This window comes from Hyla sarda, chromosome 6 (genome assembly GCF_029499605.1).
Source record: "Hyla sarda isolate aHylSar1 chromosome 6, aHylSar1.hap1, whole genome shotgun sequence".
NCBI lineage: Eukaryota > Metazoa > Chordata > Amphibia > Anura > Hylidae > Hyla > Hyla sarda.
The window spans coordinates 245,268,005-245,283,029 of NC_079194.1; the positions used below are offsets into that span (position 1 = coordinate 245,268,005).

The 15,025-nt window shown below is 46.1% G+C and overlaps 1 protein-coding gene across 4 annotated transcripts in view; it reads left to right on the plus strand.

Moving 5' to 3' along the window:
* Positions 1–647: 647 nt before the first annotated feature.
* The window catches only part of ANO9 (anoctamin 9), a 68,402-nt gene continuing 54,024 nt past the window's right edge, over positions 648–15,025 (plus strand). For 2 of the 4 annotated variants that reach the window (XM_056528446.1, XM_056528444.1), the window contains exon 1: positions 648–716. In XM_056528446.1, coding sequence (XP_056384421.1) covers positions 654–716 — 63 coding nt within the window. In that variant the 5' untranslated portion in view covers positions 648–653. Of the gene's footprint in view, positions 717–3,905; positions 4,028–15,025 lie in introns of those variants that run through there. The other 2 variants (XM_056528447.1, XM_056528448.1) reach the window with 2 other exon arrangements.

Genomic DNA, 15,025 nt, shown 5'->3' on the forward strand with positions numbered 1-15,025 from the left:
TCACGGTCACGCCAAGTTCGTGACGTCACGGCCTTGCCCCATCAATGCAAGTCTATAGACTTCCCATAGACTTGCATTGGGGTGCTGCAGCCGAGATCGCGGGGGAGGGGATAGGGGATAAGAGGTGCACAATGGCATTTGTTGCCGCTCCCAGAAGAAAGCCGCAGGGGAGATCTGTTGATGGCACTGTCTAAATATACACAGTCGGAAAGTCTATACATGGTAACTGCCCCGGTATGGACAGGTACATCATCAGGGCTTTGATTGGTTGCTATAGGCAATGTGAGAAATTTAAGCTGACCTCTGGTTGCTATGAGCAACAAAGAGATTCTTCCTATGAGACAAATTTTATAAATCTTTCCCATAAAGAGGGGCATTTCCCTTTTATGCTAAATATCTGTCAAGAGGCTGTACTACTGCTCTGGGGTAGATTAGGAGGAGGAAAGGGAGGAGGTCCCTGCATTTTTGCTTGGGGAAGCTCCAGTGATGGTGTCCATAGATGGACAATGATGTCATTATCCATTCAACAGATATGGCTGCCATTCTTTAGCATCTGTCGCTCACAGCCTAATATAGGATCTGTAAATGGATGCACCTCAATAGGTGTTTTATCTCACAGAGAACAAAAGGACACTCTTGGAATCTATCTTACCATGGACTCCTATGAAAACATGAGTGTGTCAGGAGCTTTAACAATGTACAAACTAAACATAGAGGTAAGGATGCAGGAGTATGGTGGTTAGCATTAACCCCGGAGGGGATAAATGGTTGACCATGGTGGAGTGGGGGTGTTCCCAGGACTACAGGCCGTTTCACACGTCGGGATCTTGACCTGATGATGCGCTAAACAGGTGAAACTGACATAGTCCAGTATCCCCACCCTCACTTTGCACCTGTATGTCTCTCCCACGCCTAAAACCCATATCAATAAAGCATGGATATTATAGCAACGAAGGGTGAGTGCATTTATTAATTTTTTTAAATGTATTTATTTATTTGTTCTGGTAAATTTCATCTGATGGTTTGTTTGATTGATTTGGTTGAAATCGCTCTATTTCATCAACTTCAGTCTAATGTGTACGGGTGCCTAGAGGACAGACCATGCATACCCAGCTTACAGAGTCAATCCTGCCTACAATATTTAAAAGATCCTTGTGGTGTATCTTGTATGAATCACAAATCCATCAACCCGTACCACCTCACATACACAGTTGCAAGTAGCAATGGATACGTTCACATCTGACGGCCTTAGTAAAGGAGAGGCTTCTGGGTAGTTGGGCTATCTCTTTGAGTGATATATAAAAGTCTTCAGGACAATAGCTGTAAATAAAGCCTTGCCCATATCTAGGGCACATCTAGTATATGTCATCACATCTGTTGTTACTTTATCTAAGTAATGAACTGGTGCCAAGAGAAACTCCATAATCAGAAGCAAATATAGACGTATATATGAAGACTATTAGAGTCTTACTAAAGATACATACAGACACTATGCACTGCTGTACCGATTCTGTGCCAGTGCTTTTGGGCCCATAGGTGGGTGTGCATGGGATAGAGCTACTGCCGATTTTTTTTTTTTCCATGTGGAATTGCGCACTATAGTGGTTTTGGCTATCATGAGACCTAAATAAATCTCCTGCACATGGTGCAAATTTTTTCTGTGCAAAACTTGACTTGTGGTGGAGATTTTTAAATTCACAGCATGGCAATTTCTAGTGCAGATTGTTTATGGATTCATAGCAAATTTTTCCAATTGACTTCAAGAGGAAAAGATTTAGTTTGTTTTCCGGATGGGAAAGAGGAATACAGAAGAAGTTATGTGGAAGAGATCTGAAGGGATCTGTGGAAATTTTCAGTGAGTAAACAGACATGTAGTATGGGTTTGTAAACTCACAGGATATCCATTGTTGTGGAATTGGCGCACATTTGTTAAAGATTTAGCCTGTTTAATTCAATAGGAAAGTCAAAATCTGCAACAAAACCCAATTGTTGTGAATTTTGATGCAGATTACCCACAGATAACCAAAACATCAAAGGAGTACTGGCGTGTAGGAAAATGTATCCCCCAATCCACAGGATAGGGGATAAGTGTGCGATTGTGGGGATCCTGCTGCTGGAACCCTTTGCAATCTCCTTCATGGTGCTCTGGCTCTCCTTGCGCATGGAACGGGGGTCGGCACGCACCCTCCATTTATCTCTATAGGGAAGCTAGAGTGCTGTATCGTGTATCTTCAGCTCTCCCATAGAGATGGATGGAGGGTGCACGCCGACCCATGCTCTGTGCGCAAGGAGAGCTGGAGTCAGCCCCCCGCCCAGCCCCAGCCCCCGATAACACACTTATTCCCTATCCTTTGGAGAGGGGTACATTTTCCTGCATTACCCCTTTAAGTTAAAAAAAAAAACTATACTCTTCTCCCCTGTCGCTCCCACATGTGACCACTGCAGCCAATCTGGGAGAAGGGGAGCAGAGTTTTTCCTCAGAAAAAAAAGCAGCAACAAAATCTAAATAATTCTAAAACTAAAATCTAAATAATGTGAATTTTGTGTTGTAGCTTTCCCCACAAATTCTTGTGGAATGTGTACATACAATACCGCTACATGTGGACGTACCTTAACCTGTGAGAAAATCCACAAGCTTCCATATTGCTGTGGATTACATGCAGATCAACTTTTGCTGAATTTTTAATTATTTTTTTTTTTCCTTCTCACTAAAGATGTAGGAAATCCACAGCAACAAATATGTACCAAAATCCAAAAGATTTGATGCGAACTTTAAGCACAGATTTTTGGGTTTCTGTGGAAGTTTTCCACCAAAATTCCAAATCATGTCCATTTACCATTTAAATTGTAATAGGAATGTGTTGACAGCAATGCCATTCCCCATTTTACTATATGTTAGTAACCAGATCTCTCTAAACATGAATTTGGAGGGAACCTATTTAGTCATAAATTTTTTGGGGGTATTAAGAGGCAATCAGTGGCGATCAGGGGTCAAATTCTGGGAGAAAAGTGTGCAAACTCACCTAAGATTATTGCTAACTGGAATGATGTTCCTGCTGTGGGGAAAGTGCAGGAATGCCATTCCCATGTGTTCCTGCAGGACTCGGGCCTTGTTTAAATCCAATGATTGGAGGATCTGTGGAGATAAAAAGACAAGACTGACGGACGGTGCCTCGTGTATTACGCTGGGGTCAGAGAGTGGTGAGTAGGGGGCCACCCTGCAGAGCTTATAGATGGCTGCTCACCTTGTGACAGTAGTAAATACACATGTAACCCACAATGAAGTTGGAATACTGATGATACGCGCCGCTGCTGAGCCAAAGGGTTGCAGTAGAAGACAAGATCGTCCTGGAGTGGAGTCGTAGAAGCAAGGCAGGAAAAACCCCTTGAAGTCGGCGCTGCTGACTCTTGTAGGAAGGATAAGACAAAGCCAGAGGTAGTGGAAAAGTCCTCAACAGGACATTTTATTTAAAGAAAATGAAAAATGGACAGGATTACGCGTTTTGGGAGGATCCCTCCCTTCCTCCGATCAGGGTGAGATGGAAACAGAATAGACAGGTTTATATAGCCCCAAAATGGGCACCAAAAACAAAGGGGAGGAGTATACAGTGAACAGTTAAAATCAAGGTACAGTGTACAAAACAGTAATGTGACATAATACACACTGTAGGCATATATAAATGCACATATTTATTAGGACTTATCACAGAAACAATGCAAGGTTCATAAGTAGGTGCGGTTTGCAACTGCTGCAGAACTGCAGTGGGCCGAAAGTGACCCACCACGGTGTGTGAACTCATGTAAACAGGAGTTCCGTGTGTGGAGCGCAACCTACTGTGTGTATGCGCCGCGACGGGCTGGTTACTAGGCTTGTTGGCCATGTGTTCGGCGCTCAGCCAATCAGACGGCAAACAAGCGCAGTGCTCGTTTGTTAGTGCGAGCTGTTGTGACAGCTATTAGATCGCAATGATGGCGAAACTGGGGCGCAGTAGAAAAGGGGTACATCAGCGAAAGTAGCGATCAGTAGGTCCATAATGGGTATATAAGATGTATAAGGTGTATAGGTGATATGGCCGGGGAGAATGTCCGGGAAATGGATATTTATAGAAACGGCTTGAATGTGAGTTATAGATGACATGGGGGCAGTATATAGGGTCCCAAGCTGGACACATGCTGTATGACATAAATACATATAGCATGGCATATGGGATTTGATATATGACATAGTGGGTGACAGTATAAGATATATGACATATTTCATCTGATATGGCATAGTGGGTGTCAGTAGAAACAGCCCAATAGTATGTGGCTGTTTGTATGGCAATGATGGAGATACTGGGTGTGCGTAAAATATAGGTTATAGCAAAAAATGAGTGGCCCAAAAGACTATGTATCACATTATGTGGAAAAACCTATAGGACGTGTAGTCATATAGGGGAGCGTTGGATATCAGCTAACGTACAGGGACTGCTATATGTATAGTATAAAACAGTGGGTATAAAATTTAACGTAATAAAGAGTGATACATGAATAATAAATAATAAGTGATAATATAAAATACATAACCGTGTAAATGATATATGAGGTAGGGTATAAATAAAATGTAAAATTAAAATACCTTGAGGTGAGGCAAAATATAGAGATACACAGGGAACAGACCAAGACAGTCGGTACATAGGGGTTATTCCTGGAGTAAAAATGTAGAACCGTCATATAGGGGAACCCAGGGTCGGGTTGAGGGTATAATGTGTGGACACTTATATTAAAGGTCATAAAAGGGCGTGAGTAAAAGACGTATAAAATATATGCATAAAAGTAATGTGTAAAAATATATATAAAATATATAAAGAATGTATAAATATAACTAATACAATAATATAATTACAAGAAATAGAAATGCATACAACATGATAGGTTGCCAATGGAGAGACATGTGGGCTGTGTGAATTTTCTTTGGATATTATTTCTATAGGGTTAATGGAAATTACATGAAAGTTTCGGTTATGTGTCTGGGGACGCTGTGTAGGAGGAAACCATTGGTGGTATTATTTCTATGTTTTGTGATCCTCTCTCGTAGGCCCCTAATGGTCCCACCCGCATATTGTACACCGCATTGACATTCAAGTAAATAGATAACGTACTGGGAGGAACAGTTTCACAGCGTTTTGATGGATGAGGTTTCTCCTGTGGTTTTGGATGTGAATGTTCTGGCCCAGTGTTTTAGATTGGCACAACACTTACAGCGAACATGCCCACATCTATACGAACCAGTAGTAGAGAGGAAACTCACGGGTTGTGAGTTTTTAGTCTGCTGGGGGCTACGATATTGCGCAGTGTCTTGCCTCTCCTGTATGTAACGCCAGGTTTTTGAGGGAGTGTATCTGGTAAAAAGGGGTCGCTCATTAGAATCGGCCAGTGTTTATGTAGGACCTCTTTAATGAGTTTGTGCTCCCTGGTAAAGGTTGTAATGAAGTTAATGGACCAATCTTGTTTAATTTCCGTAGTATCTTGTACTTTGGTCAAACACTCATGTTGCGATAAATTACTTGCCCTTTTAAAAGAAGAGTCCACAATGGCCTTAGGATATTTTTTCACCTTAAACCTTCTTTTTAAAATGTTACTTTGTTCTATAAAATCACTAGTATTAGAACAATTGCGCCTAATACGTTTGAATTGTCCACAGGGGACATTTAAAAGCCATTTTTTGTAATGTGAGCTGGTAAAATCAAGGTAGCTATTACTAGCTATTAGAATCAAGTAGCTATTACTGTCAACTTTTAAAAAAAGGTTTTTGTGTTAAGGCATCTTTGGCCATTGTGGAAAACAACATCTAAAAATTCAGCATTGTCATTAAAAACACTGTGCGTAAAATGAAGCCCCCAGGTGTTGTTGTTAAGGGGTCAAGTTCTGGGAGAAAGGTGTGCAAACTCCCCTAAGATTATTGCTGACTGGAATGATGTTCCTGCTGTGGGGAAAGTGCAGGAATGCCATTCCCATGTGTTCCTGCAGGACTCGGGTCTTGTTGAAATCCAATGATTGGAGGAGAGTCTAAAGACCTCAATACACACCTTAGAGGGTCATCCAGTCCCACGGAAATCTGGTAATGGTTATAGAGGCCTCCTGACTCTTCTGACAGCAGACGACGGGGGAGCTAGTTCTAACGCACACGACAAAGCTTTTGGTCCACGCCTTTCTACAATGTGTAGTTATTATTGAGTTTTTTACATTCAGCCCCAATTTTTGGATGAGCAATGGAACAGGGAGCCCCGAGAGCTTGCAATCTATCAATTAATTGAGGAGTTCTACTGTATTTATATCTGTAATAGGAATAGGTTTTAATGAATTTCTACAGAAAAATGTGTGTGTGTTGGGGATGAGGGGGTTGAGAATGGGCCGATAGATGTTACAAATTCCAAACTTCATTATAGAAGAACAGGTAGCTGAGAACAAATACCTAACCCCAGCAGGGAAGTCAGCCTCTAGGGTGACAGTCAGGTGATAGAGGGCTACCAATCACCGCACACAGCACGCGCACCATTAACCCTTGCCTTGCTGGGCACAAGGCCTCTTTTACCCTACTGCTCCCAATACAGCGTACAGCCCTCATCTTCCCTCTATAAAGTGTGGTGGTGTAGTGGCTGCAAAGAATCCTGGTGTGTGATTGAGGTGGGATACACGGCCCTTGCCCAGCGCACAGACATGAGCCTCTCACCTTTATCCCTCCCTCAGGCCACCTATTCTCTGGGGTAGTCACCTCACCAGAGCACACAAACCTGCAGCACCAGAACCTTAACCCTGACCCCCTCATTCTCTTTAGGATGAGTGTGTGTGTGGGAGGGGAAGGGGGACATCACCTCTGTTCCAAATCCCACACCAGTGGCTGGAGATTCCAATTTTGCCTAACACACACACCCTACCGCCAGTGCCCCTAGGCAGCTGCTTTATGGTAGCGCTGCCCTGTGGTTACTAGATATAGGTTGATAGAACAGTGATCCAGGGATTTATTCTGATTGTCATACTAGGGTCGGTAAAAAAAGTTGCCTTCCTCTGGATCAACAAAGTATAGGAACACTAGGGATATAGGTTGACTGTCACGATGCCGGCTGGCAGGTAGTGGATCCTCTGTGCCAGAGAGGGATTGGCGTGGACCGTGCTAGTGGATCGGTTCTAAGTCACTACTGGTTTTCACCAGAGCCCGCCGCAAAGCGGGATGGTCTTGCTGCGGCGGTAGTGACCAGGTCGTATCCACTAGCAACGGCTCAACCTCTCTGACTGCTGAAGATAGGCGCGGTACAAGGGAGTAGACAGAAGCAAGGTCGGACGTAGCAGAAGGTCGGGGCAGGCAGCAAGGATCGTAGTCGGGGGCAACGGCAGGAGGTCTGGAACACAGGCTAGGAACACACAAGGAAACGCTTTCACTGGCACAATGGCAACAAGATCCGGCGAGGGAGTGAAGGGGAAGTGAGGTATAAATAGGGAGTGCACAGGTGAACACACTAATTGGAACCACTGCGCCAATCAGCGGCGCAGTGGCCCTTTAAATCGCAGAGACCCGGCGCGCGCGCGCCCTAGGGAGCGCCGGGACAGGACAGACGGAGAGCGAGTCAGGTACGGGAGCCGGGATGCGCATCGCGAGCGGGTGCTACCCGCATCGCGAATCGCATCCCGGCTGGAGACGGTATCGCAGCGCACCGGGTCAGTGGAGCTGCCCGGAGCGCTGCGGTAGCGAGAGAGAAGCGAGCGCTCCGGGGAGGAGCGGGGACCCGGAGCGCTCGGCGTAACAGTACCCCCCCCCCTTGGGTCTCCCCCTCTTCTTAGAGCCTGAGAACCTGAGGAGCAGACTTTTGTCTAGGATATTGTCCTCAGGTTCCCAGGATCTCTCTTCAGGTCCACAGCCCTCCCAATCCACCAAAAAGAACCTTTTTCCTCTGACCGTCTTGGAGGCCAGTATCTCTTTCACTGAGAAGACGTCAGAAGAACCGGAGACAGGAGTGGGAGAAACTAATTTGGGAGAGAAACGGTTGATGATGAGTGGTTTAAGAAGAGAGACATGAAAGGCATTAGGAATACGGAGAGAAGGAGGAAGAAGAAGTTTGTAAGAGACAGAATTAATTTGGCACAAGACTTTGAAAGGACCAAGATAGCGTGGACCCAGTTTGTAACTGGGGACACGAAAGCGGACATATTTAGCGGAGAGCCATACCTTGTCTCCGGGAGCAAAAATGGGGGGAGCTCTTCTTTTCTTATCGGCAAACTTTTTCATGCGAGATGAAGCCTGTAAAAGAGAATCTTGGGTCTCTTTCCATATGGTGGAAAGATCACGAGTCACTTCATCTACAGCGGGCAAACCAGAGGGCAAGGGAGTAGGGAGGGGGGGAAGAAGGTGACGGCCGTACACCACGAAAAATGGGGATTTGGAGGAAGATTCAGAGACTCTAAAGTTATACGAGAATTCGGCCCATGGTAGAAGATCTGCCCAATCATCCTGGCGGGAGGAAACAAAATGTCGTAAATAATCACCCAAGACCTGGTTAATTCTTTCTACTTGTCCATTGGATTGAGGATGATATGCAGAAGAAAAGTTTAATTTAATCTTGAGTTGTTTACAGAGAGCCCTCCAGAATTTTGACACGAATTGGACGCCTCTATCCGAGACTATCTGTGTGGGCAACCCGTGAAGACGAAAAATGTGTACAAAAAATTGTTTAGCCAACTGAGGCGCTGAAGGAAGACCAGGAAGAGGGATGAAATGTGCCATCTTGGAGAATCGATCAACGACCACCCAAACAACAGTGTTGCCACGGGATGGGGGTAGGTCTGTAATAAAATCCATACCAATCAGAGACCAAGGCTGTTCGGGGACAGGCAGAGGATGAAGAAAACCAGCGGGCTTCTGGCGAGGAGTCTTATCCCGGGCACAGACAGTGCAGGCTCGCACAAAGTCCACGACATTCGTCTCCAGAGTCGGCCACCAATAGAAGCGAGAGATGAGTTGCACAGATTTCTTGATGCCTGCATGACCTGCGAGATGGGAGGAGTGACCCCATTTGAGGATTCCGAGGCGTTGGCGTGGAGAGACGAAGGTCTTTCCTGGAGGAGTTTGCCTGATGGAGGCTGGAGAAGTGGAAATCAGGCAGTCAGGAGGAATGATGTGTTGCGGAGAGAGTTCAACTTCCGAGGCATCCGAGGAACGAGAGAGAGCATCGGCCCTAATGTTCTTATCGGCAAGCCGAAAGTGAATTTCAAAATTAAATCGGGCAAAGAACAGAGACCACCTGGCCTGGCGAGGATTCAGCCGTTGGGCAGACTGGAGATAGGAGAGGTTCTTGTGATCGGTGTAAATAATAACTGGAAATCTTGATCCCTCCAGCAGATGCCTCCATTCCTCAAGTGCTAATTTAATGGCTAGAAACTCTCGATCCCCGATGGAGTAGTTCCTCTCCGCCGGAGAGAAGGTCCTAGAAAAAAACCCACAAGTAACAGCATGCCCGGAAGAATTTTTTTGTAGAAGGACCGCTCCAGCTCCTACAGAGGAGGCATCAACCTCCAATAGGAAGGGTTTAGATGGGTCAGGTCTGGAGAGCACGGGAGCCGAAGAAAAGGCAGACTTGAGCCGTTTAAAGGCGTCTTCCGCTTGAGGAGGCCAAGACTTGGGATTGGCATTTTTTTTGGTTAAAGCCACGATAGGGGCCACAACGGTAGAAAAATGTGGAATAAATTGCCTGTAATAATTGGCGAACCCCAAAAAACGTTGGATAGCACGGAGTCCGGAGGGGCGTGGCCAATCTAAGACGGCAGAGAGTTTGTCTGGATCCATTTGTAGTCCCTGGCCAGAGACCAAGTATCCTAGGAAAGGAAGAGATTGGCATTCAAACAGACATTTCTCTATCTTGGCATAAAGTTGATTGTCACGAAGTCTCTGAAGAACCATACGGACATGCTGGCGGTGTTCTTCTAGATTGGCAGAAAAAATCAGGATATCGTCCAGATATACAACAACACAGGGGTATAAGAGATCACGAAAAATTTCATTAACAAAGTCTTGGAAGACGGCAGGGGCGTTGCACAGGCCAAAGGGCATGACCAGATACTCAAAGTGTCCATCTCTAGTGTTAAATGCCGTTTTCCATTCATCCCCCTCTCTGATGCGGATGAGATTATAAGCACCTCTTAAGTCCAGTTTGGTAAAGATGTGGGCACCTTGGAGGCGATCAAAGAGTTCAGAGATGAGGGGTAGGGGGTAGCGGTTCTTTACCGTGATTTTATTAAGACCGCGGTAGTCAATGCAAGGACGTAGAGAGCCATCTTTTTTGGACACAAAGAAAAATCCGGCTCCCGCAGGAGAGGAGGATTTACGGATAAAGCCTTTTTTTTTTATTTTCCTGGATGTACTCCGACATAGCAAGAGTCTCTGGGGCGGACAGAGGATAGATTCTGCCCCGGGGTGGAGTAGTGCCCGGGAGGAGGTCAATAGGACAATCATAAGGCCTGTGAGGAGGTAGAGTCTCAGCTTGTTTTTTGCAAAAAACATCCGCAAAGTCCATATAGGCCTTAGGGAGACCGGTTACAGGGGGAACCACAGAGTCACGGCAAGGGGTACTGGGAACCGGTTTTAGGCAGTCCTTGAAACAAGAGGGCCCCCAACTCTTGATCTCCCCAGTGGACCAATCCAGGGTTGGGGAATGGAGTTGAAGCCAGGGTAGTCCAAGGAGGATTTCGGAAGTGCAATTGGGGAGGACCAAAAATTCAATCTTCTCGTGATGAGGTCCGATGCACATTAGAAGGGGCTCCGTGCGGAAACGTATGGTACAGTCCAATCTTTCATTGTTTACACAATTGATGTAGAGGAGTCTGGCGAGACTGGTCACTGGGATGTTGAACCTGTTGACGAGAGAGGCCAAAATAAAATTCCCTGCAGATCCGGAATCCAAGAAGGCCATAGTAGAGAAGGAGAAGGCAGAGGCAGATATCCGCACAGGCACAGTAAGACGTGGAGAAGCAGAGTAGACATCAAGGACTGTCTCACCTTTGTGCGAAGTCAGCGTACGTCTTTCCAGGCGGGGAGGACGGATAGGACAATCCTTCAGGAAGTGTTCGGTACTGGCACAGTACAGGCAGAGATTCTCCATGCGGCGTCGTGTCCTCTCTTGAGGTGTCAGGCGAGACCGGTCGACCTGCATAGCCTCCACGGCGGGAGGCACAGGAACGGATTGCAGGGGACCAGAGGAGAGAGGAGCCGGGGAGAAAAAACGCCTTGTGCGAACAAAGTCCATATCCTGGCGGAGCTCCTGACGCCTTTCGGAAAAACGCATGTCAATGCGAGTGGCAAGATGGATGAGTTCACGTAGGTTAGCAGGGATTTCTCGTGCGGCCAGAACATCTTTAATGTTGCTGGATAGGCCTTTTTTAAAGGTCGCGCAGAGGGCCTCATTATTCCAGGATAATTCTGAAGCAAGAGTACGGAATTGTACGGCGTACTCGCCAACGGAAGAATTACCCTGGACCAGGTTCAACAGGGCAGTCTCAGCAGAAGAGGCTCGGGCAGGTTCCTCAAAGACACTTCGAATTTCCGAGAAGAAGGAGTGTATAGAGGCAGTGACGGGGTCATTGCGGTCCCAGAGCGGTGTGGCCCATGACAGAGCTTTTCCAGACAGAAGGCTGACTACGAAAGCCACCTTAGACCTTTCAGTGGGAAACTGGTCCGACATCATCTCCAAGTGCAGGGAACATTGGGAAAGAAAGCCACGGCAGAATTTAGAGTCCCCATCAAATTTATCCGGCAAGGATAGTCGTAGACCAGAAGCGGCCACTCGCTGCGGAGGAGGTGCAGGAGCTGGCGGAGGAGATGATTGCTGAAGCTGTGGTAGTAGCTGCTGTAGCATCACGGTCAGTTGAGACAGCTGTTGGCCTTGTTGCGCTATCTGTTGTGACTGCTGGGCGACCACCGTGGTGAGGTCGGCGACAACTGGCAGAGGAACTTCAGCGGGATCCATGGCCGGATCTACTGTCACGATGCCGGCTGGCAGGTAGTGGATCCTCTGTGCCAGAGAGGGATTGGCGTGGACCGTGCTAGTGGATCGGTTCTAAGTCACTACTGGTTTTCACCAGAGCCCGCCGCAAAGCGGGATGGTCTTGCTGCGGCGGTAGTGACCAGGTCGTATCCACTAGCAACGGCTCAACCTCTCTGACTGCTGAAGATAGGCGCGGTACAAGGGAGTAGACAGAAGCAAGGTCGGACGTAGCAGAAGGTCGGGGCAGGCAGCAAGGATCGTAGTCGGGGGCAACGGCAGGAGGTCTGGAACACAGGCTAGGAACACACAAGGAAACGCTTTCACTGGCACAATGGCAACAAGATCCGGCGAGGGAGTGAAGGGGAAGTGAGGTATAAATAGGGAGTGCACAGGTGAACACACTAATTGGAACCACTGCGCCAATCAGCGGCGCAGTGGCCCTTTAAATCGCAGAGACCCGGCACGCGCGCGCCCTAGGGAGCGGGGCCGCGCGCGCCGGGACAGGACAGACGGAGAGCGAGTCAGGTACGGGAGCCGGGATGCGCATCGCGAGCGGGCGCTACCCGCATCGCGAATCGCATCCCGGCTGGAGACGGTATCGCAGCGCACCGGGTCAGTGGAGCTGCCCGGAGCGCTGCGGTAGCGAGAGAGAAGCGAGCGCTCCGGGGAGGAGCGGGGACCCGGAGCGCTCGGCGTAACATTGACCTTGATGGACTCTTGTCTTATTTCAACCTTTTGAACTATGTTACTATCTTTCTAAAAAGGAAAAATAAATAAAAATAAAAATAAAATCCTGAGAACAATTGCGAATTCATAGGATAGCGCTTGCCTGATGACATGATGTATTGTATCATTGCACAGAATATCACACCTTCCTATATGTCCTTTCTTCCACTACTTGCAGGCTTGCTGTCTTCTTATACCATGTTGGCTTAATATTATCCAGGGCACATTTCCTGTGTATTATAACTGCAGTTAATTATTCTTAATTAAAGACGATCATAATGACTTATGTCACATAAAAGACCTTAAATTAAAAATGTGCTTAGAAAACAGGACTTGTGAAGTGGTTTCTTCCAGTCACAGCTCCACAACATTAACCAATGATGACCACATCTGTATGTCGGGTATATTTGGGCTCATGCATATGTCTGTACAATGAATCTGTATACTATAAATTGTATACACATCTGTGTGCCTCCAAATTTACATGTGGATTCCATGAGAAAAAAACAACTGCCTAGGTCTTATTATGAAGATTGTTTCTCTAAAAGGAGGTGATAAATGTTGTTAAACTGGCCATATGCATAAAATAGTTGTTCAAGGAGAAATTGGGGGCAACTGCTTATCTACCAGAGAACAAAAGGATTGGGTAGGTAAAACTCAGTATGCCTGACCATTCTCTGCCTGACCTCCATACACATTAGATTGTAAGCCAGTCCTACTGAAATTGGTGAATTTGGCCAACACATGTTAGAGGCCACTCCCTGAGGAAGTATTATGAAACATGTTGGACAATAAAACAGAGGAGTTCATGGGGCCGGGGGGGGGGGGGTGGGGTGGTTCTGTCTGAATCCAGTACTTTGGTATTCTCTACATAATAAACATTATATATATATATATATATATATATATATATATATATATATATATATTTATTTGAAGAAAAGTCGTTGGCACTCCAGTGTGGTGAAAAAAGGTGAACTATTCACTCCCAAGTGAAGCTATGTTCCGTCAACCTCATGCTGCCATTTTCAAGCAAAGAATAATTCCCAACAGTGGATATTTAAGGTCACGCAGGTCCGCCCCTTCAATTAACATATCAAATGAAAACGTTTGCAAAGTATGAAGATAGTGTACAAAATAGTGATCAAGGAATAGTGATCGGTACAGTAATGCATATTCAATCGAGTCAGGCATTTCTGATCATGTTCAGTATATACACATACAATTGTGCAATACAGTGATACAGTGATACAGTGTACAGGTGTATCGTATATTGCGTCCAGATAGTGGGCGGGGAGACGTGTCCCTCACCAGGCAGTCGGCATTATAGATCACAACGAGGGACCGCTGGACACTGGATGCCGGAAGTTACGTCCTAAGCGCGGTCACGTGTATGCTCATATGATCGGTAACTAGGAGACCAGGAACGCTGTTACTCGCACATGCTCAGAAGTCCGACTGAGGCCCAGAAAGTCATTTTGGAACAGGTAATCCATTCTAGGGTCAGTGCAGCAATCCCCCAGCAGGTTTAAAGCACAATGCTGACCTGGGGCGCCATGTAAACACTCCGCACCCAGGCCACATATATTAGGACAATCCTTCCCGACCAATTTAATGGCCAAGTCCGGACACAATTTAATGGCTACAGTGCATACCCGCTTCTGGAGAAGTACTTCACATTAATACTGAGAGCCATGTAGTCAGGAGTGTAACAGGAACAATTCTTGCGTTCTGGTCAACAGATGATGTACAAATTATGTGCAATAATAAAGATTTTGCATGGTGAAAAATCCATCCGAATCTGCCTGCTTGTGAGTGCGTCATTCCATCCACATGCCCACTGCTGCAGAAAAAAGAACAGAAAGAAAATATAATTAAAACCAGTTCATACAGAACGGAATGTAGCAGTTAGGTCATGTTCATTCTAATGTGCATTACAGATTTCATGTGTGACAGTAAAGTCTACATTTAACCCTACAGGTTTCAATGAATTGAGTGCATGTATCCACCAGAGTTCTTTGCGCCTGTGGGGACATGTTCTAATAAGTTCAATTTAAGGTCTTTCTCTGAATGTCCATGGTCCCAAAAATGCTTGGGAACAGGTAAATCCAGTTTTTTCTTACGGATGGTGAACCGGTGTTGTGTGATTCTAACCTTTGCCTCCAGTGTCATCTCACCCACATATAGTAGATGGCAAGGGCAATGGAGGACATAAATAACAGAATCTGTTGTACAGGTAAGATATTGTTTGATTTCATATATCTCACCTGTACCAGGGTGTATAGAAG